Source organism: Lagopus leucura, unplaced genomic scaffold (assembly GCF_019238085.1).
Source record: "Lagopus leucura isolate 7727_CA_CO unplaced genomic scaffold, USGS_WTPT01 Super-Scaffold_100022, whole genome shotgun sequence".
NCBI lineage: Eukaryota > Metazoa > Chordata > Aves > Galliformes > Phasianidae > Lagopus > Lagopus leucura.
In genome coordinates, this window is record NW_024962275.1 from 58,732 (window position 1) to 85,124 (window position 26,393).

At 37.8% G+C, this 26,393-nt stretch overlaps 4 protein-coding genes across 13 annotated transcripts in view; 2 read left to right on the top strand and 2 right to left on the bottom strand.

The window, feature by feature from the left end:
- The window catches only part of GARNL3 (GTPase activating Rap/RanGAP domain like 3), a 45,439-nt gene extending 39,654 nt beyond the window's left edge, over positions 1-5,785 (top strand). For all 8 annotated transcript variants that reach the window (XM_042878927.1, XM_042878922.1, XM_042878924.1 and 5 more), the window contains one exon: positions 44-5,785. In XM_042878927.1, coding sequence (XP_042734861.1) covers positions 44-200 — 157 coding nt within the window. In that variant the 3' untranslated portion in view covers positions 201-5,785. The remainder of the gene's footprint in view (positions 1-43) is intronic.
- Positions 4,154-14,803, bottom strand: SLC2A8 (solute carrier family 2 member 8). 2 transcript variants are annotated; one of them, XM_042878930.1, is made up of 10 exons: positions 14,462-14,803; positions 14,090-14,249; positions 12,461-12,667; positions 10,440-10,539; positions 10,061-10,272; positions 9,250-9,393; positions 8,565-8,673; positions 7,891-8,064; positions 7,163-7,308; positions 4,154-6,995 (listed from the first exon to the last, which is right to left on the bottom strand). In XM_042878930.1, exons 1-10 carry the CDS (start codon positions 14,518-14,520, stop codon positions 6,858-6,860), a joined length of 1,449 nt encoding a protein of 482 aa, XP_042734864.1. In that variant the 5' UTR covers positions 14,521-14,803; the 3' UTR covers positions 4,154-6,857. The 2 variants fall into 2 exon arrangements, with proteins under 2 accessions (XP_042734864.1, XP_042734865.1); XM_042878931.1 differs by lacking the exon at positions 14,090-14,249 and having other exon boundaries at positions 14,462-14,537.
- On the top strand, positions 14,711-22,293 carry FBXW2 (F-box and WD repeat domain containing 2). 2 transcript variants are annotated; one of them, XM_042878933.1, is made up of 8 exons: positions 14,711-15,035; positions 15,712-15,824; positions 16,421-16,930; positions 17,996-18,190; positions 18,931-19,064; positions 19,685-19,771; positions 20,284-20,453; positions 20,970-22,293. In XM_042878933.1, the coding sequence occupies exons 3-8, from the start codon at positions 16,441-16,443 to the stop codon at positions 21,256-21,258; spliced, it is 1,365 nt and encodes a 454-aa protein (XP_042734867.1). In that variant the 5' UTR covers positions 14,711-15,035; positions 15,712-15,824; positions 16,421-16,440; the 3' UTR covers positions 21,259-22,293. The 2 variants fall into 2 exon arrangements, with proteins under 2 accessions (XP_042734867.1, XP_042734866.1); XM_042878932.1 differs by lacking the exon at positions 15,712-15,824.
- Positions 22,294-25,142: 2,849 nt separating this feature from the next.
- Positions 25,143-26,393, bottom strand: part of LOC122184338 (beta-1,4-galactosyltransferase galt-1-like) — a 6,344-nt gene continuing 5,093 nt past the window's right edge. The window contains exon 3 of the mRNA XM_042879246.1: positions 25,143-25,157. Coding sequence (XP_042735180.1) covers positions 25,143-25,157 — 15 coding nt within the window. The remainder of the gene's footprint in view (positions 25,158-26,393) is intronic.

Here is a 26,393-nt window from a genome sequence, read left to right on the forward strand (position 1 = left end):
TATTTTTTTTTTTTTTTAGTGACTTTTGTCTTCATCTTTGCAGAATAATCTCAGCCTCTTTCGAAAGCTATTCTGAGGGTCGTCATCTTTCCACTAGTTCAGATCCTGATTCTGTAGCAAACAGGGAGGAGAGCTCACCATTTAGCTATCCATTTCATCTGACTTCTTTATCTGATGAAGACATCATTGACTTGAAGTGAAGACAGACAAGACTGTTCCTTACTTCACCTTTTCTTACAACTCTGTGAGCTCTGTAGGAATGTCACAAACAGTGCTTCTAGTGGTAAAATGTGGCTGGAAGTATTGGTGATTAATCTTTATAGGTCTCATGTTGTTCTGGCTTGCTTAGCCTGGTTTGGTGATGCTTGCATCTTTGATGTCTGTTTGTTTTCTTATTTTAGTTAATGAACTATTACTTTTCTGTGGTGTTTTAAAGGTAGGTTATCAATGAGAGCTTCAGGCTGAAATTGAAGTAAATAAAAAGTATTTCTTATTCTGAGCTACCTGAAGTAGCATTCTGCAAAGTTAATTGCTGTTACTAATGTTGTGAGTTGTTTTACAGCAGTGTGTGCAATGTAGGAAGAAGAATTTTGTAATGAAAATCACTCCTTTTGTTGTGTTTTTTTTTTTTTTTTTTTAATATTAAAAAAAATTTAAAAAAAAAAAAAAAAAACTTCTAGGCAAGATCTTCTCAAACAGTGCAGTCTGTCCTGGAAATGATGCAGCTGTTTTTTGTTCAATGAAGAATCAAGAATATTCTATAAAGACCAGGTGACATGTGAACATGCTTTTTTCTCTGACCTGTCTGTGTACATATTTTTAGAGGAACTTGAAAACTGTTTTGGCATTAAGAATCTTTGAGTAGAGGGAGTTTTATTTAAAAACAAACAAACAAAAAAAAAGAAAAAAAACACAGATCTTCCTTAAAAATTTAAAGTCAAAATTATACTATATTTCTCCATGTAGTGGAACAACTTTTCTGTAATGCACCTTGAGATTTCCTCATTACAGGCAGAAGCCACCCCCTAATTCTGATTATGGAAAGATTCCTGTGCAGGCATCAAAATTTGTTGTTTGCTCTTGTATCAACAATAGAAGTCACTGCTTCAGATTAACATTTTTCTAAGTGGACCAGACTAAAATTTTACTGCTAGGAAGCTAGTTTTCTATGATGAAATAGCCATAGAAAATCTTTTGTCTTGTTAAAGGACAAAATTTCATCATTAAGCTTGATTATTTTTTTTAACCCTTCTATCTATACCAAAAAGTCAATTTTAAACAATATTTTGAAAGAGTTTGCTGTCTTTCATGAAAATGTGATGCTTCCAGGCTTTTTATATAGAAAGATGTGGGCTTTATTAGCAGGTATTTCTTGCTGCTTATGTAGACATAATTCTGTATGCTTGATTTTTTTATTTATTTATTTTTTTAATATGTAGTATATGTAAGCATGACCATGTGATGATTTCTGCCTTTTGCTTCTGCCTGTCTGAATGTGAAACTTTTTGGAAAATTTTTCATGCCCTGTTTATTGTATTATGATAGATTAATATCTCCACCTAAGAAAATATGCAAGGCCATAACTTAAAAGAATAACTTCTTTTTCTTGAGCAAGAAAAGAAGCAATAATTTAAGCAGTACTTTGTTCAGGAGTAGAAGCAGTATTAACCAGTGACTGCTTTTTTTTTTTTTTTTTTTTTTTCCTTTGGGCAACCATGGATGTGTGGGGTGAGCCTTAATAAACTTCTGAAAGGAAGTGCCACCTTAAAGTCTTTGCAGGACCTTGTAATTCTGTTCAGAATGTTTTCAGAGGCCATAGTCATTTATCCCAACCTATCTGTCTTGTCAGTTGAGGTTTGAGAAGAATTGGTCTGGAAGTATCATATGGTCCTTATCCTGCTGGAAGTTGTGAACACTTTCGTGGACTTAATGAATTCACTTTAGGAAGCACTGTTGGCACTTAGATATTTTTAGAAAGCAGAAGCATCGCTGTTTTCAGTACACAAATTTCAGAGCGTAGTACTTAATTTCTTTTGTGTGGGTGTTTTTGAAGTCTGTACCAGTTTGTTTTGCTGCAAAACTCAGGCTTGATTTAAAATAATATTTTAACTGGAAACTTTGCTTAGTGATTTTGGAATATCACATCGTAAATGTACTGCAGAAGTTCACTTCTGTTATTCTAGCATAATTTAACATAAGTGAAGAACCTGAACAAACGTGTTAAAAGACATGGAAAGACCCTTATAGATGGAGCACTGTAGAAGAATAGAGGAAGTCTGACAGTACCTGACCCCTGCCTATGGTGGTAGGCAGAATGATAAAAGATTGGTATTTGTGTCAAACCAATATGTGACAATACATAGATGGGGTATAAGGCAAGAATTACTTTGTTTAAGCAGAACCACAACACTGCCAACAGAGAGAGGCTTTGTAGTTCTACCCGTAATAGCAACATTGATGACATCTAGCCAATACTAAAAGTGGCAAAAGGATTGTAAGGAATACAGCATTTACATTTTATGTGAGACAAAAAAATAAAGACTAGCTTCATGGTATTTATCTGGAACAAAACATTTGAATAGTTTGAAGATGGAAACATAGTTGCTGTGTCAACTCACTTGTCTTAACCCTGCCTCTTCTGACCCACCAGCTGAATTTTATGATATAGCTTGACTTAATGGGTCAACTGTTATGTTAGTCACATTGGAAACTACCAGACCTAAAAGAATTAATACTCACATAGGACAGGCAAGATCTGAACAGTGGAAAAATTACCTGTCTCCATTCCTAATGTATGTAGTGCCTTAACAATAACATTTTTCCTTCTGTAATTAATCAGTATGCCATTATAGGCATGCAACAATAAAGTAAATAAATCCTAGTAAAAGGAGATGAAGAGGTCAGGCAATGCTGATTTTTAATATTACTCCTAGATGTGGTAACTAAGGCTTTATGGTCACGTTCATGTCATTTATTATCTACTTACTGTCAGAGAATATCCTGGAGCGTGGGTAGAAGACAGGGAATGTGGTAGTTTTGCTTGGATTTTGTTTGATGCAAGCCACAAGAACCAAACTGTGAAATTCTTTATGACATTTGTCTTACCTAAAAGACAAAATAACACAAAATGTGAAGCTGCTAGGACAACTGACAAATAGCCACTGTACAAGGATGTGGTTTCTGTTGGCTTAAAACTGTCATCAGACTCTCACATACTATGTGCATCTTTGTGTGATGAAATGTTGTCCTCAGAACTAGCAGTCTCAAAATAGGACAAAGTTTTAATACATCTGCGTAATCTCTTCTTCAGACCAATGTCAAGTGACCAGGGAAAATGAAATGGCTTCCTGGGAGGCTACTTGGATGGACTGCTATGCTGTTGTTCAGTCCCTTGAAACCATGTTATTTCCTCTCCTGTCTGCAATGTGCATGCTTCTATTCAATTAGCTTGGAAAGTAGCCTTGGGCACAAAAAGCATAGCCCTTTCCATCTCAAGTACAGCCGTTCTGATTTTCACATCTTGTGTTAAAACTGCCATTTACCGGTGTTCTTGGTGTTGGCTGACCAACATATATTTGAGAGAAAATATTTGGAACTGCAGCAAGGATGGGTAGTAGCTTCATCTAATGGAGAACACTGGAAAATAAGCTTGCTACCACCACATCCAGTAGAAGTGTGGAAAAGTCTTTCTGTGAAGGATGAGCTGTTACCAGCTTGAATGCTTGCTATCAAGTTAAGTTAAACTAAAAGTCAATTCTGGACTCTTAACACAGATAAGGTGCTGCTAGAAGTGTTTTGTGTCCTAGTTTGCTGGATTTGTTGGAGGAGGAGGGCTTTTAACTTCTCCTGGATAATGGAATTGTCATCACTTCTGCACAGTACCTTAGTCTGAATAAACTACAGGAATTTAGTTTACTCTGGTTCAAGAAGCAGGACTGAACAGACAGCTAATTTAGAATGGACTTGTGCCTTCTCAATAGCATCAGTGATACATATAGAATCACAGGATGGATAAAGTTGGAAGAGACCAGAGGAGATCATCTAGCCCAAAACTCACCCACACATATCTCCATTCAAAACTACATAAACAAGAGCAGCTTGTTCAGTATCATGTTATTGAATTTTGATTCAGTTCAAGAACGAATAAGCAGCATTTTCAGCAACTCATCATCCTTTTATTACATTTACTTTATAACATGCCTATGAACCATCACAACTTTGAATAGGACTCAAGAGCCCTGGGACACATTAGTTTATTCCTTCCCACATGCATAATATGTGGCTCTTAAGGCTGAAGCTTGGTGAGTCCTTCCCGAGGTCTTTACAGCTTGGCATTTAGGAACTCCAAAACAGAGATTAAACCTACTTGGGATCCAGACTAACTGTCCTTTCTTTCTAGTCTCAGAAATGGAAAGTAATGAAATGTTTCCTTCTGAGGAGAGAGAAAGACTGAAGTGTACGATGAGGAAGGGCTAAGTGCTCCCAAGATGGTGAAAGATAGATTCTAGATTGAATGAACAAATATGATTAATAACTTCAGTTGCTTGGTTTGCAAAGGACAGGTTGACCTGTCCTGGTTACAATTGTTTCCTACTTTGGAGCTATTTTTTTTTTTTTAATTTGTTCTGGCCTTTTTGTGTTGGTTGTTTGTTATGTTTGTTTTTGAAATGCATGACTGGATGTCAGCTGGCACCCAGAATGAGTCGCAATTCTGCTGTCTGCTTTCATGTGACTTTCTATACATATGCAAGTATGCAAGCATTTGTGATTGACTGATAGATTCAAATTTCAAAGTATTTCTTGATTCAAATTATTTTTGGATGGTCAACTGAATAAACGTTAAAACAGTTCTTAGTAAGGCAAATAACAGGTTAGATTGCACCCACAAGAAGCATAGCACTGTTATGTACACCTAAGGTTGCTGTGCCTGCCCTTTCCTCTCTGTGTAGGTGTCTTTAGATAAGCCACAAACTCCTGCAGGCCTTTCTAAAAACTTGCATTTATGACTTGCATTTGCAGATGCAAGAGCTTCCCCAGAGCTTTTGGCTTAGTCTGCATTTGAGACATAGTCTTTTCAGTTTGGATGTTTTAACATGTGTATATACATGTGTGTGTCATACTGAATAGTGTCATTATTAACAACTTTGATGTCATGTGCCCAGTGCTTGCTAATTCTGTAAAAGCACTTTTCTCAGAAATCCAAGCATAGCCTGATTTTGTGGGGAAACAGGTTATACTCTGAGAACTAAATACACTGCATTAACAATATGAGGAAGCTTCTGTGACAGTATGCAGCAAGCACACAGGATAAAAAGTACGGATACTGTTACTACAATTGATCACAGCCATTTCACCAGTCTGCTTAATGTCTAGATGCTTCACTTTGTTGTTGCACACCTGCAACTGACTGACTACTTCTTTGCTACTGAAAATTATATTAGATTAATGATCTGACGGAAAAAACTGAGATTATTTTTCTCTTATTTATAGCTCTATTACATATTTAACTGGTTGGATGGAAATGTTGTCTCTAAAGGTTTTTGCAAGAAAGTGTAATCAACGTGCAATGTCAGTTTTAACAGAGACTTTGAATGTTAGTGGGCTGTTTTGTAATTTAGTAACTGCCGTGTTAAGACAGATGCTGAGTCTGTGATCAAAACCTCTTTACTACCACTTGTCTTAAATGCCAGTGTATTACCATTGTGTTTAATGTCATGTGATAGTGCATATGCTTTGTGTTTTAGATGTAGCATCTAAATAGAAACATTCCTGTCACAGCTGGAAATGTTTTAAGTGCGATTTATTGTTATTGTGGAGGAGGAAGAAGTGATTTACTTCTTCATATATAATAAATTTTACATCAGTTCTTCCTTTCAAACTTGCAGGGCTTTTCTAAATTTGGTTCAGGGATTACTATAGTTCTCTAGAAATGTTTTAAACCTGTTGTTCATTTAAGGACTCTTAGACTCATGAGATTGGCCATAAGCTCTATTCCTCTTTGCCAAGAACAGTCTAGGATTGGTTTGTTTCTGGGTGTTGTTAAGACTCAGACCTTCTCCAGTGGTTGATTTTTACCCCTCAAGTTAACACTATAAAAGAGAATTTCCTCTTTTTTTTGTGGCAAAGGGTATAGTTTCTCAGTCTACGCGATCTGTTCTTTCCTTCTGAAAATGAAATGCTAAAATACATCCTGCTGAGAGCAATAACCTGTCCTGTGATTTAAATGCAGTCCTAGATACTTGACCTCTGTAGGAGAAATAATGCCATCTTAACACTAGCACCCAGCCTTTGTCTATTTACACTTTGGATCAAGACTTATTCTATTGGCAGGTTTCCCAGATGCAGAAGCAGTAACACACGTAAAGGAAAAGTTACAGCAATCCAAAATTAAAGTCCTGACTGTAGCATAAATTTCTTCATTGTAACATATGTAGGGAAATGCGAAGGGGGACAATAAATTTTTTCATTATTTTAAAAATTATATCTTAATTTACCTATTAGCAAAAAAGACAGTAGACAATACATTTAACATTTTTTCCTGGCCACTGCTGTCCGTCTGCACCAGGTCAAGAAAAACAAACAAACCCAATGAACAGTAATTAAAAAAAACTTACATGTCCAAGACCTACACAACTAAGTTACAGTACAACGAGTATACAGTGATAATCAAGTGTATGCAAATACCTATAGATTTCTGGATGGGGGGGAAAAAAAAAAAAAAAAAAGTAGATTTTACAAAATTAGTTAAAACAATTGTAAAGGAAGTTGTGTGACTGTCTACCATGTGACACAGTTAGTTTTAGCAACAGCACCACAAATAATGATGTAAAGGTTTCACATCAGCAAAAGCCTGAGATTTAAGATTTTCTGAAGTAGGCCTCAATCTGTTCCAGGGTCCGTCCTTTTGTTTCAGGAACATAAAAGGCTGCAAATATCACACTGAGGCAGCAGAAGGCAGAGAAGAGCCAGAATGTCCCATAGGATGTTAAGAAACCCTAAGGCAGTGAGAAAACAACAAAAAAAGTGTAAGTCATTAACTATACAACCACAACCCATATATACTGCTGAAGAAGACTGGCCCAAGGCTTTATCGGGAGCATCTTTGATAGTTTTTTTTATATTTAAAAAAAAAAAAAGTTGAATTTTGATTTATGGTGCTTACTATAAAATCATGAAATTCCTTGGTCACCAAAAAGGCCATAGCCCAGTTTGTTAACACACAGGCACCACTTGATATGCCCCTTGCTTTAAGGGGGAAGATTTCAGACATTACCAGCCATGGAACTGGACCCCAGCCAAGGGCAAAACCTGTAAATACAAAAAAACAAAAAAAAAAAAAAAAAAAAAAAAAAAAAACCACCAGATAAATGCAAGTTAGGTATATTTCAAAGGGGAGAGTGTCAGGCAAATAATGCTATGTTATTTTAGGGGAGCATGCTAAACACTAACACACTTTAAATCAAATTAAGTACAAGGATTCTTAACAAGCGAAACATCTTAAAAAGTTTGAGAAGTGGTCAACATAGAAACAAAATTAATTTTTAACTTGCTGCTGTCTTGATCTATCACAGAATTCATTTTGGCTCAGATACTACCAGGGACCTTTTCCCCCCATTAATGGCTGCAAGTTATTGAGCCTGAGCAATTACTATTTAGTATCAGCACAAGGAAGTGCAAATTTATTTTGCAGAACACTGGCTTAACTGTTTAGCTTCTAGCTTGATCACAGAGGTTGTGAATTAATCAGCATCACTTTGTCTAATACACTAAAAAACTGTGTCAAACACAGCTCCATTTTTCAACAATGTGAAGAAAATGGAAGAAGTCCGTCACATTCACCAGAAAGTTCAAATTTCATGTAATATTTATTTAGAAGCCAGTTCTACTTACCAGCAACAAAGAGTCCTAAGCTTACTACTGCAAGCCAGGATAGTCTAGTTTCTGTTCCTGGAGATACTGAGTTGAAAGTGAACAACAGATCAGCATTTGATGAGTTGTTCCCATTTGGAAGGACCATTTTAAAGTAAAACCCAAACAATGCAGTACTGAGAGCCATGATTATCCCTGAAAAGTAAGCAATAACTAAGTTGGCAATGATAGTTGCTTAGGTACTCTTCTTTCTGAGAGCTAAATGCAAGATATGTTGGCTCTAGCTCTAGCAGAAGTGTTTCTGAAAAGATAACGCTATTGGAAATAAACATTAGCCTAAACAAGAATGAAAAAATGTCAATCATTGCACACACAAATTAAACCAGTCTTTACAGCAGTCATTACTATTGAGTGTGCAGTGTGACAACTATGAACAATTTGTCCAAAGTAAAAATAGGCCTGGTAAAGACAAAAAGATAGCTATAAGTAATTTCAAGGAGTTCAGCCAACAAAGTATATATATCATGACAATTTCCTCTTATGAAGCAGCACTTATTACATCAGTTGTAATCCACTTATAAAACAAAGCACTTGAAATAAATAAATTGTAACACTCAATTCCCCCAGTAGTTCCAACACTTTCTGGTACTCTACATGTTTCTTCTCAGGGAACAAAAGTCAGTAAGTTTATTTACCAGACACATAAAGCAGCACTTTTCTTCCGGTTTTATCTATGATAAGTGCAGCCACAGCAGTGAAACATACTTGTATGGAACCCACAACAACAGAAGCCATTCTGCTGTCCTGAAATAAAATAGGAAACAGGGAGAAGAATTTGCTATTTCAGGCTGATAACAGGATCACTTATCAGGCATTAGAGATGCATTTGTTTCTTAACTCTGGAACAAGGAAAACTGTACAAAGTAAATTAACTAGGAGAAGAAATACATAAAAATAAAATAAAGACATCCACATTAATTAACATAACATATTGATCTCTTAGTAAGTTGTTTAATAAGTCACAACTTCCCCCTAGCATCTGACTTTTTCTGAAGCACTAAATTTGTAACTGCATTTTTAAAAAAAGTTATGTTATGTGGATGAGATGACTATAATAAAGATTTCTATCCATATCAAAGTTTTAGACAAAACATGCTTCCCCACAAAAAAAAAACAAAAAACAACCCAGTAACATCCAGTTATGCCAGAGTAACACAGTTAAGAGGGTATCTGTAATTTAAAATAAAAGGTGACCGTTAACACTCAAACTCTGTTACTTATGATGCAGATAAGATAAATATCAAGTCAGTTAGTTACATGTTCTATACTTATTCAGCACCAAGCTGAAACTATAGACATTTGACAGCACACTCTGATTACCTGGAAGTTTGCATCTTCAAAGATTGTTTCTGCATAAAACATAACTGCATTAATGCCTGTTACTTGCTGGAGAAACATCAGAATCACACCAATAAGAAGTGGCCTGTAGATTGAAGGATTCTTAAATTCAAAGAGGCTTAGTCCCTGTTAAAAAAGATGATGCAACAGTTCCACGAAAAAACGGTATTTTAAATGAAAAGATAAAAATCCTCAGAACATTTCACTATGTTCAAAGAGTAAGTTTTCCACCCCTCTTCAGCAAAATTAAATTTCTTAGTAGTAGAAGTGTTTACATTTGAAGTACGAGAAATCCAGAAAAATATTTTTAGCATTTCCTCAGTTTCTAGAGACAAAAATCAACAGTACTTTGCAGAGAAAGTTAACATGAAAGAATCAATAGTTTGCAGAAATAAGACTTCAATTACTGGACATGTCTGTCTAAGCTAGTATCTCATTACAAGAGGTTAAAGATTGCTTTTGAAGTGGTGCAATAGCAAATAAGTTTTTGAGGTGCTGAACAATCCTATAAAACTGCCAGTTACAATAAGAAAACATACCTATCTATCGTCACAGTAAGATCATGAGCCCAACTGCTACTCATGCATACCAGTGGCATCCAACACTGCTGGCAGTTGCAGTTGGAAAGCAGAAGAAAAAAGATTATTTGAATGTCACTGCTTTTTAAGTTCATTTGTGATTGAACAGGTTCACACTGTAGAAAAGGCTATTAACTAAGCTATGATAAAAATCCTTAAACTACACTGTATACTTTCAGACTTTTTGTCTTTAGTGTAAATCAGATTCTCATCACCTCCTCCTCAACATTAGCTTCAATTTGCCTGCATTCCCATTCATGGTCCACAAATGGTCCTCGCAGAAACTGTAAAGCAGCTATCGCTTCTGTGTGTTTCTTCTGATCCAGCAGAAATCTTGGTGTTTCAGGCATGAACAACATAAACAAAAGCATTACGCATGGTGGAAAAGAACATAATACTGCCAGCCAGTGCCATTTTAGTATCATTCCTGCACAACAAAAAGGAAAAAAAAAAAAAAATCAGTTCCAGAAGAATTAATATTTGTACAACAAAATTAACGGTTGTAGAAATGAATTGACATTTGCTTTCAATTCCTTAGTGTAGTTCTTTCATTACGTGTACTAATTCTTTTTTACAGAGACCTAACCCCAATACCTGCAGTGTAGGCTCCAAGTATGCCAGTCACCACCATCAACTGGACAAAAGAGCCAAGCATACCACGAACATTTGTATGAGATATTTCCGATATATATACCTAAAACAGGGAGAAAATGTCTAATAATTACCTCAATCCAACGTAGGATCAAGAAGTAGAGAAATAATTTGTTTCTGAAAACCGGATGTATTTCCTAGAAACCCTCCTCAAAAAAAGCCACAGCAAAATGGAGAGGGTAGAACAGTATCATCTCATAAATACATATTAGCATTACAAAAAAAAAAAACCAGAAAAAGGGAGACCCTAAGAAGAATGTTTATGCTGTCAGTTAAGGCTCTGACAGATAAATAAACTTGTGTTAGTAAGGGCTTCCTTTGCTAGCCATATTCAACAACAAATGCATCACTGCAGAACACTCTGGTGCTTGGGATAGTCTGCAGGAACGCAAACTCCAAGCCACACGTAAAAGTCTTTGCAAATCTTAAGTTGTAACTTTTTAATTCACTGTAAAGACTGGGTTTTATTTCATTCTCCAGAAAATCCAAAATTAATGGTTCTTATCTTAACATGTGTGAACAGCAGGCATCACATAGGTCAAATCACCTAATAGGTCAAATAATACCAGAAAAGAAAGACAAGCACAAATTATTTCAGTTATACTGCTGCAAGGATATTTCTGAATACATGAGAAAAGTTAATATTCTGAAGATAACAGTTCAATGGAAGCAGAAGTCACTACAGAGTAGACACCAGGGAGACCAGATAGCAACCTTTCACTATTGAAAGGAGGGCTGTAAGAATCACAGAATCACAGAATTGTAGGGGTTGGAAGGGACCTCCAGAGATCATCGAGTCCAACCCCCCTGCCAAAGCAGGTTCCCTACAGCAGGTAAGAATGGGATGGGTAAGAAAGAATGGGACAGATTCTTCAGCAGGGTCTGCTGTGACAGGACAAGGAGAAATGGTTTCAAACTAAAAGAGGAGAGATTTAAACTAGATATAAGAAAATTTTTAAGGGCAGTGAAGCACAGACACTGCTCAGAGGTTGCTCATAAGAGTTAGTGGATGCTCTGTCCCTGGAGACATTCAAAGTCAGGTTAGAGCAGGCTCTGAGTACCCTGATCTAGCAGTAGGTGTCCTGGTTCACTGCAGGAGAACTGGGTTAGATGACCTTTAAAGATCCAACTCAAACGATTCTGTTCTATGATTCTACTTGCCATTGCACTAGGATTTATAAGTGATAATAGTTTAATTGCAAACCTTAAGCCTTTACCACTATTTATACAAAACGTAAAGAGATAAATATGATTTGACCATTGCAGAATATAAGCAGAAGTAATCACAGAATCACAGAAAGGTTTGGGTTGGAAGGGATCTTTAAGATCATCTAGTTCCAACCCCCCTGCTATAGGCAGGGACACCTCCCTCTAGACCAGGTTGCTCACAATCCCATCCAGCCTGGCCTTGAATACTTCCTGGGAAGGGGCATCCACAACCTCACTAGGCAACCTGTTCCAGTGTCTCACCAGCACACATGAAGAGTTTCTTCCTGATATCTAGTCTAAATCTACCCTCTTCCAACTATTTCCCCTTGTCCTCTTGCTACTGGCTGTTACAGAAAAGTCCCTCCCGCAGCCTTCCTGTAGGCCCCCTTGAGGTACTGGAAGGCCACTGTAAAGTCTCCTTGGAGCCTTCTGTTCTCCAGGCTGAACAGCCCCAGATCTCTCAGCCTGGCTCCTTAGGGGAGGTTCTCCAGCCCTCTGATCATCTTTGTGGCCCTCCTCTATCAATGAATAGACAAAAGAAAAATTGGAACAAGCACATCACTGTAATAACGCATAGTACAGAAGCGCTACTAGAATAAGCAAAGCTTTTTTTTTACTTACATTTTCATCATTATTAAAAGCATGCAAAATATGAGTCTATAACAATCAGTTTATTCTAAATCTGCTTCCTTTGCTAGAATTACTGAGTTACTACACCCAAGCCACCTCGCGACCAGAAATGATGCTCTACTTACTGGAACAACAAGCGAAGTAATTCCACTGGCTAAGCCAGTTAGTATTCGTCCAAAATAAAGCATCCATATGTTCTGAGCGGAAATAATGACAATATATCCACAGACGTATGGTATTGAACACAGCATCAGACTCAGCTTTCTTCCAATTTTATCCACAAGGTAGCCTCCCAGTATTCCTCCAGCAGCAGCTCCTAATGTCACTAGAGACTTCAAAAAACAAGTTAAAAAATACATATCATAGAATCATAGAATGCTTAGGTTTGGAAGGGACCTCTGAAGGCCATCCAGTCCAACTCCCCTGCAATGAACAGAGACACCCAGCTAGATCAGGTTGCCCAGGGCTTTATCCAGCCTCGCCTTGAAATCTCTAGGGATAGGGCATCAGCCACAACACTAGGCAACCTGTTCCGCTGCTCCACCACCCTCACTGCAAAATATCTTTTCCTTATATCTAACCTAAATTTCCCCTTGTTCTGTCACCACAGACCCTGTTAAAGAATCTGTCCCTCCTGTAGCTCCCTTTTGTATACTGACAGGCCACCATCAGGTCACCTCGCAGCCTTCTCTTCTCCAGGCTGAAGAGCATCAGCTCTCTCAGCCTGTTCTCACAGATAAAGGTGTTCCATTCCATGGATCATTTTTGTGGCCCTTCTCTGCAGACGGTCCAACAGATCTACATCTCTCCTGTACTGAGGACTCCACATCTGGACACAGGAATCTGGATGCAGCATTCCATCTGGAATGGACAATGCCCCATCCCTGGAGACTAGCTGTGATGTCCCTGTTCACTTTAGAAGAGTTGGAATAGATGGCCTTCAGAGGTCCTTCCAAATCCAAGGATTCCATGATTCTATGATTCCGTGGATATATATACATACACATCTATCTATATAGATATATAAATAACACACTAAAAATTCTTTTAAATAAATACCTTCCAAAAAATATATGCATGCAGTTCTTTTGAAAAAACAAAATAAATATTAACTTCTTATCAAATCACAGTCAAGAAGTACAGTCCACCACAATTGGACAGCTAGCAATTCTCAGGTCACAAACAAAGCCCTTTCAGTGGAGAAAGAAATGCAACAGTATGTTTTTTTTATCTGTTCATTCACAAACTAGCTTTCCAATCTGTTTTAAAGCCCTGAAGACTGAAAGATTATCATGAATAAACTGAAGTCCAGCCTGTACCCCAAAAGTTGATATTCCCTATGTCAATGGATTGCACCCAATTTATTCACAAGTTGATTTTCTGTGGTCCCTTGACAGTTTCAATTAAGGAGATTAAAAGTTGACATAAGACATTATAGTATCAAAAAAGTTACAAAAATAACGGCATTTATTTATATGTGCGAAGTTAGCGGAGTATAACAGTAGTATTACTTAGGAAAAAACGGAATCAATTACTGAGGTGACAACAAAAAATCATTATCAAAATCCTCATTTATATTCATTCTTAAGAGGAGTTAGAATGCCTTAAGATGCAGCACTGAGGAACATGCATGAGGGTGACGGACTTGATGATCTCTGCAGTCTTTTCCAAACTTAATGATTTTATGTAAACAGCATCTTCTTCACACCACGACGGAAAATCACAAGAGAGTGATGTATCATACAGAAACTTACCCCAAACCATGATGCCTGATTGCTGTCCAACCGTAATTTCGGATTGCCAATTTTCCTCAGCTCTGGAATAGCAGGTGAGCTATAGCCTAGCACGAAGCCAAAGCTAAGCGGTCCCAGGACAGCAGCGAACGTGGCCAGGTACAGCTTCTTGTTTTGCACTCTGAGACGGAAGATACCGACAAGGATCGTGCCGCCGCCCCCTCGCGGCTCCGGCCCCTCATGGGGCCGTTAACGCGCGGATGGAGCTCTGACCCAGACGTCACATTTTCCGCGTTCCCCCCCCGCGCCATCGAAATCCGCAGCAGCCGAGCTCCAGCGCAACGGGGCGGCCCCTAAGCCCGCCAGAGGAAGAGACGCAGCACCAATCCTCACCTCAGGTAAGCGTCCGTAGTAGGATGAGCCAGCAGGTACTGAGACTCCTCTGCCGCCATGTCCCAGCCGCGGGAGGGCGCCTCGGCGCCAATAATCTCAGCAGTTTCTGGACGGCCGGCGGCAGCCACCCCAAAGGGCAGGCTCCAACCCGCGCACGGCGCCGAATGCAGAGAAGTAACGCAGCGCTTTACGGCTCCAGTTCAGACGGAAACGGCTAAAGTGAGACAGCGGGGCGTAGTGACGTTTAGAGGATGCGCCGGAAGCTGCCTGAGTACGGAGCGCCGTGGGCTTTGGTGGAGTGCCTCACCTCGGGGTGACGGCTGGTTCACTCGGTGCAGGGGCCCCGCCCCTCCTCCGGGACTGGAGGTGACCGAGGCTTCCATCGCTGTCCGAGGGCGGCAGCCTTCCATGGGTGTCCACAGGCCGCGGCGCGGACCGCGGAAGTAGCGGGAGACTGTCCTGCTGTGGGAGCGATGGCCGCGGGGAAGCCTCAGCCCCTGCCGGGCCACGGAGGACCGTTCGAGGTGTGGCGGCTGCCTGCTGAGGGACGCTGCGCGCCCTGCCGCTACCTGAGGTGAGCGCCGCGGCCCACTGGAGCAGTGTGGGCGGTGCCGATGGTTCTACTGTGCGTGGGCGGAAGGCGCTGAAAGTGTCCGGGCTGCGCCGTGCTCTGTGCGAGCGGAGCAGGGCGGGAGTGGCCGTGAGTGGAGCGGTTGCGGATAACGCGTAGAGCAGTGTGCACATGGCACTGGCTGCAGTTAGAGATTGCTGGTTCTTAAGAAAACACGTGCCTATTAGAGTGGCAAACACAGTTTGCCGAATGTGCTGAAGAAAGCCCTTAAGTTTTGTCAGTAGTAAAAGTTACTTATGAACTTCTAACTCGATAGGAGCAGCTGTTTCTGTTTAATTCAGAAGGCCTTAAGATTATTATCTTTAAGATATAATCCTTACAAAATTATCAAGAAGTAATATGTCTTTACGTTTGTAGCCTTTCATAGTGAAGACTCTTCTATACTTTTCTGTGTCACATTTAGAGATGTACTTCAAGGTTTTATTCTACAAAGGTAAAAGCATATGTATTGTGAGCTGCCATTTACATTCCTCAATTCATTTGATTTGGGAGCTTCTATGAATTAAATTCAATTAGATATCTAATGCATTGAATGAGATCTCCCACAGAAAATAAATCTAGCTTTTTAGTTGTTTGCCCCATGCTCATCTTTTTAATCATTTGCTCAAATCTATTGTAGGAACTTGAAATGCCACAGCATACAAAAATAAATACAGGTCACATAGACTGAGAATTAGCATTTCGAGCTGTCAGTTTCACAGGCCTGTTTATTGGAAATAAACAGAAAACAAGGTGGGTGAGGAGGAGGGGAAGTTTGTTTTATAAGGAAAAAAAAAAAAAAGACATCAAGGAGATACAAAAGAGGCTACGTGTCCTTCAACACGATTCTCCAGACATCTCTTTGTATCTTCTTTAAGTGCAAACCAGGTAATTTTTTATGAAGTAGTTATGACAAGAGTCTGAGTTAATTCAGTCAGTAATTATCCTCTTATTATTCTGTTTTTATGCTTTGTTTTCTTCCTTTTTTCAACTAAATGATAAGTAAACTGTAAAACGGCATTTATTCACTAAAGTAGATTTAAAACTTGATCAACTCTTACTAGATTCAGAATGTGAAAATGTTAACTCATTACATGAAATATGTAAACATTCATAGTGAATGCTAGCATGCATTGTCTTGTACAACTCACTTCTAAGTCTTAAGTAAGACAGTAGGTCGAAGTATGTGCAAATGCTTCATACTAACCTAATGAATATTTTGTGCTGTGATTGGTTACTTCAGTCTGTGCTTTAACATGCCATTTGAAGTACTGATGTACCAGTAATAATGATGTGATGCTTACCTTGTTTTCTGAACAGAACTAATACAGTGTTTTGATGTACCACAGGTAAATTTTTCCATAACCTTATGGAGAAAAAGGACTTTGAAGCATGGCTTGATAACATTTCTATTACATTTCTTTCTCTGACGGACTTGCAGAAAAATGAAACTCTGGATCACCTGATTAGCTTGAGTGGAGCAGTCCAGCTCAGGCACCTCTCCAATAATCTAGAGATTCTTCTCAAGAGGGACTTCCTCAAACTTCTTCCATTGGAACTTAGTTTTTATCTGTTAAAATGGCTTGATCCTCACACCTTACTCACATGTTGCCTCGTCTCTAAGCAGTGGAATAAGGTTATAAGTGCCTGTACAGAGGTGTGGCAAACCGCATGTAAGAATTTGGGTTGGCAAATAGATGACTCTGTTCAGGATCCTCTGCATTGGAAGAAGGTTTACCTAAAGGCTATTTTAAGGATGAAGCAACTGAAGGACCACGAAGCTTTTGAGACATCCTCTTTAATTGGACACAGTGCCAGAGTGTATGCACTTTACTATAAAGATGGTCTTCTGTGCACAGGTAGGAAATTCAGAAAACTTGGAGTCTTACTCTTCTTTGTTATCTGTACTGCCCAGCTCCCCCACTTGATTAATGATAAGTTGATTTTTCTTGAGGAGACAGATTATTTTCATAGGGCAAACTCAGTTTAGGGCAATTCACTTTTTTTTTTTTTTTTTTTTTTTTTCCCTCCAATTTCTGAAATATCTGGTATGCTATCAAGCTCGCTAAATATTTAATAGGAAAAACAAAACAAACAAAAAAAAAACAAAACCAGGAGACCAATTTATTTATTTGTCAAAAAAAGAAATGGTTACAGTACTGTTTTTTTTCAAATTTTCAGTTTCAGATTAGCAATCTCACTGGAGAAGTACATTTGTGTTAGGTATCCTCTTAGGGGTTATCTGCGATCTCATTCAGGTTAAATGGAGTTTGGTCTCACAGTGTGGTCACTGTAGTCTCAAGGTGTGTCAGGAAAAGTCTGGCTTCCTGGCAATAAGATTATTTCTCTTTTACATCCTTAAGCACTTTCAGTTCTTAACATGACTAGTTCCTTGTATGAATACCTTTAACTAGATTTAACCTTGCTACTAATCCAATATGCATATTGCAGTGATGGTTTCTCCTGAAGACTGCCGATTTCAAGATTTCAGTGTGAACTCAGAAATACACATCCCTCCACATCTTCAGGTACACCAGGGTGGTTACTAGAAACCTGTGACTAGACTGTAGACAGTCTTTTCACTTTACTAGTAACCAGGGAAGGAAAATACAAAGGAATAGGTCAGACCTTACTGGGAAGCTGCATACTTCTGTGCTGAAACCAAAAGGGAAAAAGGAGGTGGAAGTATCTAGGATTTTTGTCCGGTCTCCAAAACCAGCAAACTCGAGTACTGTTATAAGTTTTGGTGGAGAAAGGAAATGCAGGTGAAAGCATTAGATGGAGCACTGGCACAGGTTGCTCAGAGAGGTTGTGAGTTTATCTCTTCAGAGATTTGGTGAAAATTCCATAACTAAGACATACATGGAAGACTAGTAATTTTATTTAGTATTTGTTTCCAATTATCCTATTGTTTTATATTCCAGGATCAGATGACTTGTCTGCAAAACTGTGGGATGTAAGCACAGGTCAATGCATCTATGGTATCCAGACACACACTTGTGCCACAGTGAAGTTTGATGAACAAAAACTTGTAACGGGCTCTTTTGATAACACAGTAGCCTGCTGGGAATGGAGCTCTGGGGCAAAAACACAGCATTTCAGAGGACACACTGGTGCAGGTATGTTGAATATCTCAGATTTTATTTTCGTCAGTCAAGTAACATATGTCATCATAGAACAGATTATAATTTATGTTAGCTTTGTCCACAGTTTTTTAAGGCTCTGTCTCAAATCACATTGTGGGAGGGAAGTGGCCAGAATAGATGTAGATCTGTCTGCCCTTGAATAACACCAAAACATAGTCATATATTGTTTTATAGGTGTAGAAACAGTACTAACTGTCATGGTGATTTAGTGCTTTAGAGTCTAGAGTAAAAGATGCAAGCCTTGTTTATCACCTGTTAGCAGGGAGCACATGACAGTGGGAGTTCTTTAAATTCCCACACTGGAGATAGTCTTATAGGAAAGAGCACAATCAAGCCTGGGGATCTGTGTTTGCATTTCTGTCTTAATTCTGTCCTCTACCAGAGAATATCCTCCACTCAACTGTAGGTCTGTTCTCCACGAGAAATGAGATGTATCAATTTAATAATTCTGTTGGAGTTGATTTCTTAGAACTATTAGGATAGGAACCTAAACATAATCCAGCCTTAATGGAACCAATGATCTTCATGCTTTTAATTTGAACAAACAGCTGGTAATTTTGCAGTGTAAACTCAGGAATAGAGTAATAATTTACGTGTACAGTTCAAGAGCAACAGTTAAAGCTGTAATAGTGAATTTTGACCTAGTTACAGTATCACAGGAAAAAGCATACATGGAGACTGTTGCTGCTTTTGAGAACCCTCTTTGCTTATAGTTTTTAGTGTGGACTACAACGATGAACTTGATGTTCTTGTCAGTGGCTCTGCAGACTTCACTGTGAAAGTGTGGGCCTTATCAACAGGAACGTGCCTGAATACCCTTACTGGACATACAGAATGGGTCACTAAGGTGGGAATATTGTTTTTGTATTAATCTTGGTGAATATTTGCATGAAGTTTGCAAGTTGTTCTACCTTTCTATTTCTAATACCTGTCTTCCCCCTAGGTATAGAATATGAAGAAGATCAGGACATGTAGATATTGCAAAATAATGTTTAAACAGAAAGAAAAGATGTAACTAAACTTTTCAGGGGATTGAAGAGATTTCTGTTCTGAAGTAGCTGGAATAATGTTAGGAATCAGCATTTGAAAGATCAAATGAATGCAGTGGTTCAGAAAGAAAGCTACTTTTAAAATTATATAGAAAACTAATGAATATGATAACCAAAATCTAAGCATAAAGTGTTCTGAGGTTTAGAAAAGGTATTTCACTTACAAGCATTTCAGAAATTGGAATGTGCATTGAGAGCAGAATTGTGGAGAAGTACATGTGTTAGCTTATATATACAAAAAGTTCTTACTATTAGGAGCAAGCAAGTGTAAATGGTAGTTTCCCTTTACATGCTATAAGCATCTGTATGTCTTTTGACCATGTGTGTGGTGTATTGTTTTGTAACAAAATGGACAATGCAAATGAATGCTTGGTTAGTTAACAGCATCAAAATAAGTCATTAAATCCTTCAATTACAGGTAGTTTTGCAGAAGTGCAAAGTCAAATCTCTTATGCATAGTCCTGGGGATTATATTCTTTTAAGTGCAGATAAGTATGAAATCAAGGTATGTACCATATATTGTACATGTATCATTGCAGTATCCAAGGAAGCAGAATACTTGAGTGCTTCTGTGATTCGAACATAATACGGGGCTTTTTTCTCTCATAGTCCTCGCTTTTGAAGACATGTACAAGACAAAAAAACTCTTCGGAAGCTAACTATTCACTGATTTCCTTCATGCTTACAAACAAATAGTAGATCAATACATATAATAAAAGTCAAAATATAAGTGTTTTTTACTGTATCCCTAGTACGCTAACTTGTCAGTGAGACACTTACTGCAAATACTGCTATTGTTGCAAACTATTGGGTTGGAGGATGCTGTATGTAAATAGTTCATGGCTATGTGTTACAAGTCAGTTATAGAGCTGATGTTCCCATTAAAGAAGATAAATATTTTTGAAAAACAGGCACACATTTACCTCCTGCTTTACATGAGACTATAAGCCTTGTTTAATTTGTGTAGAAGTTTATAATTTGAATGTTTTATGGTCTTAAACTGTTTTCTAACTCTAGATTTGGCCTATTGGAAGGGAAATAAACTGCAAGTGTTTAAAAACACTGTCTGTTTCTGAAGATCGCAGCATCTCTCTACAGCCCAGATTGCACTTTGATGGTAAATACATAGTGTGCAGTTCAGCACTAGGATTATACCAGTGGGATTTTGCCAGCTATGATATTGTCAGGTAAGTGTTTCAGCTTAAGATGTGCAGAATTTATTCTCAAGGCATGCTTTTAAAAAAAATAAGAATTGTAGCATGTTAGCTTTAATGCTTTAAATGTCATTCAAAAGGATATCGATTAAAAAATCTTTAAACATCATTCTTCACAAATATTGCCAGGTTTCACTCTAATTTATCTCTAATTGTACCAACCATTTGATTGCTGTTTTGATTTCTGGTCACAAGCCAAACCTCTTTCATATTTTCAATATGTGAGTTTCAGATTTTTTTAAATAGACTTGAATCAGGCTGCATTGCTATAGTTTTGAACACAAAGCTGTAGTGACAAGAAGCTAATGTTGCTATGGGAATTGCTCTGCAGTGAAGCAGAAGACCTTTTCTGGGAGTCATTTGATGGGAAACGATATTTAAAAGACCATTTCCTTATAGCACTGCTGAACTGAGATCTGTCATTCTCAGTAACTGGGTGGAATGTTAGTGAAATCTATCAGTTTCTAACAATACTGCCTTATCTTCTAGGGTTATCAAGACTCCTGACTTCTCAAATGTGTCCTTGCTGGGCTTTGGAGAGATATTTGCTCTACTGTTTGATAATAGATACCTGTATATAATAGACTTGAGGACAGAAGAACTGATAAGCCGCTGGCCTCTACCAGAGTATAGAAAATCAAAGAGAGGCTCAAGTTTTTTGGCTGGTGAAATGTCTTGGTTAAATGGACTAAATGGTCAAAATGATACAGGCTTGGTTTTTGCCACCAGTATGCCAGACCACAGTATCCATTTGGTGTTATGGAAAGAACATGGATGAAAAGATTACATATGCAGAATCTTCAGGATTATATGGACTATCAGCAATGTGTCTATCAAATGAAACTTTGCATGAACCAAAGTTGCACATCTAATGGTATCATCATGCAATGCACAATCATTTGATTTTATTTGGGCATTTGGGAAAGGATTGTTTTTGACATAATACAACAGAGCATGCTAACAGTATTCACCATTAAATTTGTCTTTATTCATGTTTAAGCGTACCTGTTTGGGCTCTGAAGCATAGCTTGTGAAGTTAAAACTATTCAGATCCACCATTAAGTCTAAAATGAAGTAGTGCTTGACCACATTTCTGCCTTTTTTTTTTTTTTTTTTTTTTTTTGTTGTTGTTGTTGTTGTTGTTGAAACAGAAGGTGGAGCTACTGTTTTAGAATAGGCTTTTGTGCTTTTGTACGTACAATACCAAATACCGGTTACAGTGCATGACTCCTTGCTCAACTTAAATGAGAACATAGTTGATCTTTTCTCTCCCCAGTGCTGATCTTCTAAAAAAGTTTTTTTCTTTATGATAGCTTTAAATACTTAACCTTTGAAACTGAGCAATCAACAGAGTTCTTTAACTAGAATTGGATGCTAACAAAAATGATTTGTTTAAGCTCAGAAATGTGCCAATACAGGCTCTCCTCAGTCAGTGAGCCAACTTTTCATCTATCTTACAGAGCTTGCCAAAGCAATTAACCTTAGAGGTCCTCTGACAGTATTCCGTCATATTTTCTGATGGTTACCCCACTCAGAATGGTTTGATCGATATTTTTATAGTCCACATTTCTGATTATGTGACTTCATTCACAGCTAGATAGAAATGAAATGAATTGGGTGATGTTCAATCCCTACAGCAAAAATAATTGCGTTAAATGATGCCTGCCAGCCATACACTTATTCAAAAAAGTTAAAATTACTTTAAGTGAATTATTATATTAATTGCTACAGCTACATTTGAAAAATGGGCAAATGTGAATGGCACATCTTTAAAAATAAAGTATAAGAAATAAAATCGAAAATTTGAAGAAAAGACAAGAATAGGAAAACATCTATTATTTTGATCAGCTGTAAGAGATAAGACATATAGATGAATTAACTATTGAGTAGCAATACTCCACATACTTCTGTGGTTTTTGACATGTACTTAAAAGATGTATCTATAAAATTTCAACTTCTATGCTTTAGAAATATTTAGGAGTTTTGTTTTACTTTTTCTTTACAATAAAATCTCCCCTTCGTACACACCTTGAAAATTAGATTTTTCAGAAGGATTGGCTGTTGTTCTTGAAAAGATAAATGCTAGTGCTGCAGAATTTTATTTGTGATTTTTGTCATGGTTTTTGTGGCTCCCAACACTTGTGGAAACCTAGTTCCTCATGTAGTAATGAACAGAGGTCATGTTTCCCAAATGTAGGTAGTATGAATAACATACTACTGATAGAAGTTCTTATATCATTATATATCACCTTATATACATTATATATATATCACCTTATATTCTTACACATATCAGTGTAAGAAGTTATGGTATGCAAGAATCAATACTGGAGTAGTGTGGTAGGAATTATATGAGGTCACAGTGGAGCTGTTCTCTTGAAAACAAGGCCAAAGTGTTAAGTACCCAGTTTTCCACCTTTATTCACACCAACTTACTTTGAAAATATGTTTTAGTAAAGGAATTTTATCAAGTAGAAGCCATATTCATAGGTCTTTATTTAAATTAGACCAGTTGGGGCATGCATGGTAATCTCTTTTGCTATCTGACTCAGAAGTGAAGAAAAGCTATGTGAAACAGAAAACTTGAAGTTCTTAAGGTGAGTGTAATTATACTGTGTGTAGTAGGTGCAGTAACTCATCTTAAAAGAGTCACATGAAGACAGACCACCTATAAAACATGGAATTTGTCACCTCCTTCTCAGGAGCAGTTGAGACAGGAACATGCAAAAAAAAAAAAAAAAAGTTATGCTCAAATTGATGAAATTAGAATCATAGAATCACATGGTTGGAAACTACCTACAAGATCATCTACTCCAACCGACTCCTCATCACCTTTGCCACCACTAGCACTGAACCATATCATGCAGCACGTCATCCAGACGCCTCTTGAACACTGCCAGGGAGAGCAACTCCGCCACCTCTCTGGGCAGGCCGTTCCAGTGCCTGACCACTCTCTGAGAGAAAAAGTTCTTCCTTATGTCTAACCCTAAGCCTCCTCTGATACAGCTTGCAGCCATTATCCCGTGTCCTGCTAATAGTCAATTAGGATTGACTATTTGGACTAAGATTAATGGAAATTGGGCTGGACTTCCAATAATGGTCATTATTGATAAGAAATCTATCTGGAAACAAGTAGTGTTGTTCAGAGACCTGAACTGGTTAACTGTTTTGTTTGTAACCTTGATGATATAAAGTGCACTCTCAGCTTGTTTACAACAATACTAAACTAGAGGTGCAGGAAGAACCCATAGGAAGGGAAAGAGTCATTACGCAAAGGAAGAGGGGATGCTGTTCTGAGGGACTTCAGAATACTGGAAAAATTAGCTGGCAGTACTCTTACAAGTTTAAGCTGGAGCAAATGCACCATCCAGCACCTAAGACAATCATCCCACTCGGGCTGGTCATAGTCATCTAGATGGTTAGAACAAACAGGATGGAATACTATTGCACAGCAAATTGTATAGGATTCAGTACTATGCTCTTGTGACGAAGGCAGCCAACTGTTTACTGAGCTGTTCTTACAAATACATAGCTGGTGGTTCAAGGGAAGGATTCTTAACCTTTGTTCAGCACTCAAGGCCACACTTGCAACCACATCCAGCATTGAGTTACCCAGCACAAAGCAAACACTGAAACACTGAAGCAAGTCTAGTGACAGGTTGCAGATGTGAACAGGCGGCTGAAGCACAGGATGTCTCAAAAGATGTGGAAGTTGAATTCAGTCTTCCACAGAGAATAACAGGAGTGGAAACAGTGATATACATTACTGCAGTCACCAGCTACCTATTAAGAATTTAAAGGGGAAACAAAGTCACTCAACCCAGCATACTACAGTAAAGGCTAACTAATGAAAGCAAGCTGTCCAGTGTGAAGGCAGTACAATACTGCAGCAGGTTGCCCAAAGAGGTTGCATGTTCAGCTAAGCTAGGCATAGAACTGATCAAGCCATGCTACCTTACACTGCTTTGAGCATAAGGTTAGACTGGGGACTTCCAGCTATTTCTTCAAAATTCATAAGCCTGTAATCTTAAATGGACCTCTGGCCAAGCTCTAAATTCTCCTTTTTTGGCATTATCCCAAAGCATCATGTGAATCATCCAATACATAATGTACTGCTCTTCTACACTTTCATAAAAAATGAAGTTCAACACTTTCCATAACAGCTAACTGTTATTTTAAATGCCAATAACAAGCAATTACAAAGTGCATTTGCTAATTAATTCGAAGCTACTCATAATAGAGCTGGAACATAGCAATGCCTTTCAAACACAAAATGGATGAAAGAATTAAAACATTACATTAACACAGAAGTTAAATAAATGAAAGCCTACTCCCACAAGCATCTCCATTCCACATCAGATTACTACTACTGCCCCAGCTATCACTTCATTGGAAGGTTACACTATATTGCTACATCAGCCCTGTCCCTTCCCATTGTGGGAGTGTAGAAGACATTAAAAATGACTGAAACTGTAAAACTACAGGATTTTTTTGCTTTTTTTATTCCCACTTAACCGTTCAAAAGAAAATCAATAAATACATTGCAGGAGGGTTGTTTCTCTCCTGTACTTTTACACCTACCTAAGGAAAGGAATACAATATAACGTACCATACAAAATAGTAAAAATGGCTTATTTTGATGAACAAATAAACATTTTGTTATCAGGCCATATGGTTCTAGAAAAACAAAAATTTACTATGTTTATGTATCATAGAGTCATTCTTCAGCTTTTCCACCTCAAAATAATCTTCAGTCCAGTAATCTATATACTTCAACATCAGTCTGTAACCCGTGCCTCTGGTTTAAAGCTTCCCACCAAAAGGCAGCATTTTCAATTATCTAATAAACAAGAGCTGTGAGTAGCAAAAATGCACCACATTTCTTAAAGGTACAGGACTCAAAAACACAGTCAAAGAGTTCTTTATATTAGCATAAATACAGCAGCTGTTACAATATATTAACATTTTAAAAACTCTATTTCCAATAATACCTGGGATACTTTTTTTTTTTTTTCAGTTGAAACTGGTACATTTTTCCTCAGATATTTTCAGAGTGCATTTGTTTGTTTATTGAAATAGTTACATGAAAAATTTGTACCCAAATCACGACATATGAACAGCAATCATTGAGGAGCATTAATTTTACCACTATTCATTGTATGTTTTTTTAATAAATAGATTCAAAAAATGCATATAGGTCACAGCATTACATATATCAGTTAAAACACAAAATTTAATTTAAAACTCACTGAAGAGGCAAAATCATCTACATTGAACTTTGTTATCATTAATTGACTAATGGCTCTGCCATTAACTCCAGTTTCTCTTACAAAGCAGTATCTTCAGTAAGGGACAGTTCTAGTGATGTCTGGTCTGTTTTCTTATGTTGTCTCTGTGATTATAATGAATTGCCATGTTAATTCCAAAGTAGCTCTTCATCTGGCACATATTATCACAAGCCATCTGTCAATGACAACGCTAAACACAGCTGTATTTCCACATACACAAAAATAGATTCATTTCTTCTTCAGGCAGTTTACAGGTTTGTTACACAAAGTAAAGCAAATAAGAATGTAGGAAAATAAAAAGAAAGCTGTAAGTTCTAAGAAATTCTAATCAGTGCATGGTCACTTCCTGTGAGTTTAATAATGCATTTTCTTAGCTAGAGAAAGGTAAAAGTTTGACCTCCCCACTATGCCTTAACTCTTCCACATAAAAAAAGTTGCACAAGCGTTTATCAGAGGCACACACCTCCATCACAGCCTCTATTTCAGTACAGATTGCTAAATGGCACCATAGTTCACAGACAGAATGTATTTACATTCTCTCTGTACATAAAGGGATTGTTCTCCCAAAACTCACATGCAAGAGATTTTAATGTGATCTTTGAATGATATCCTATGCCTCCCTGGG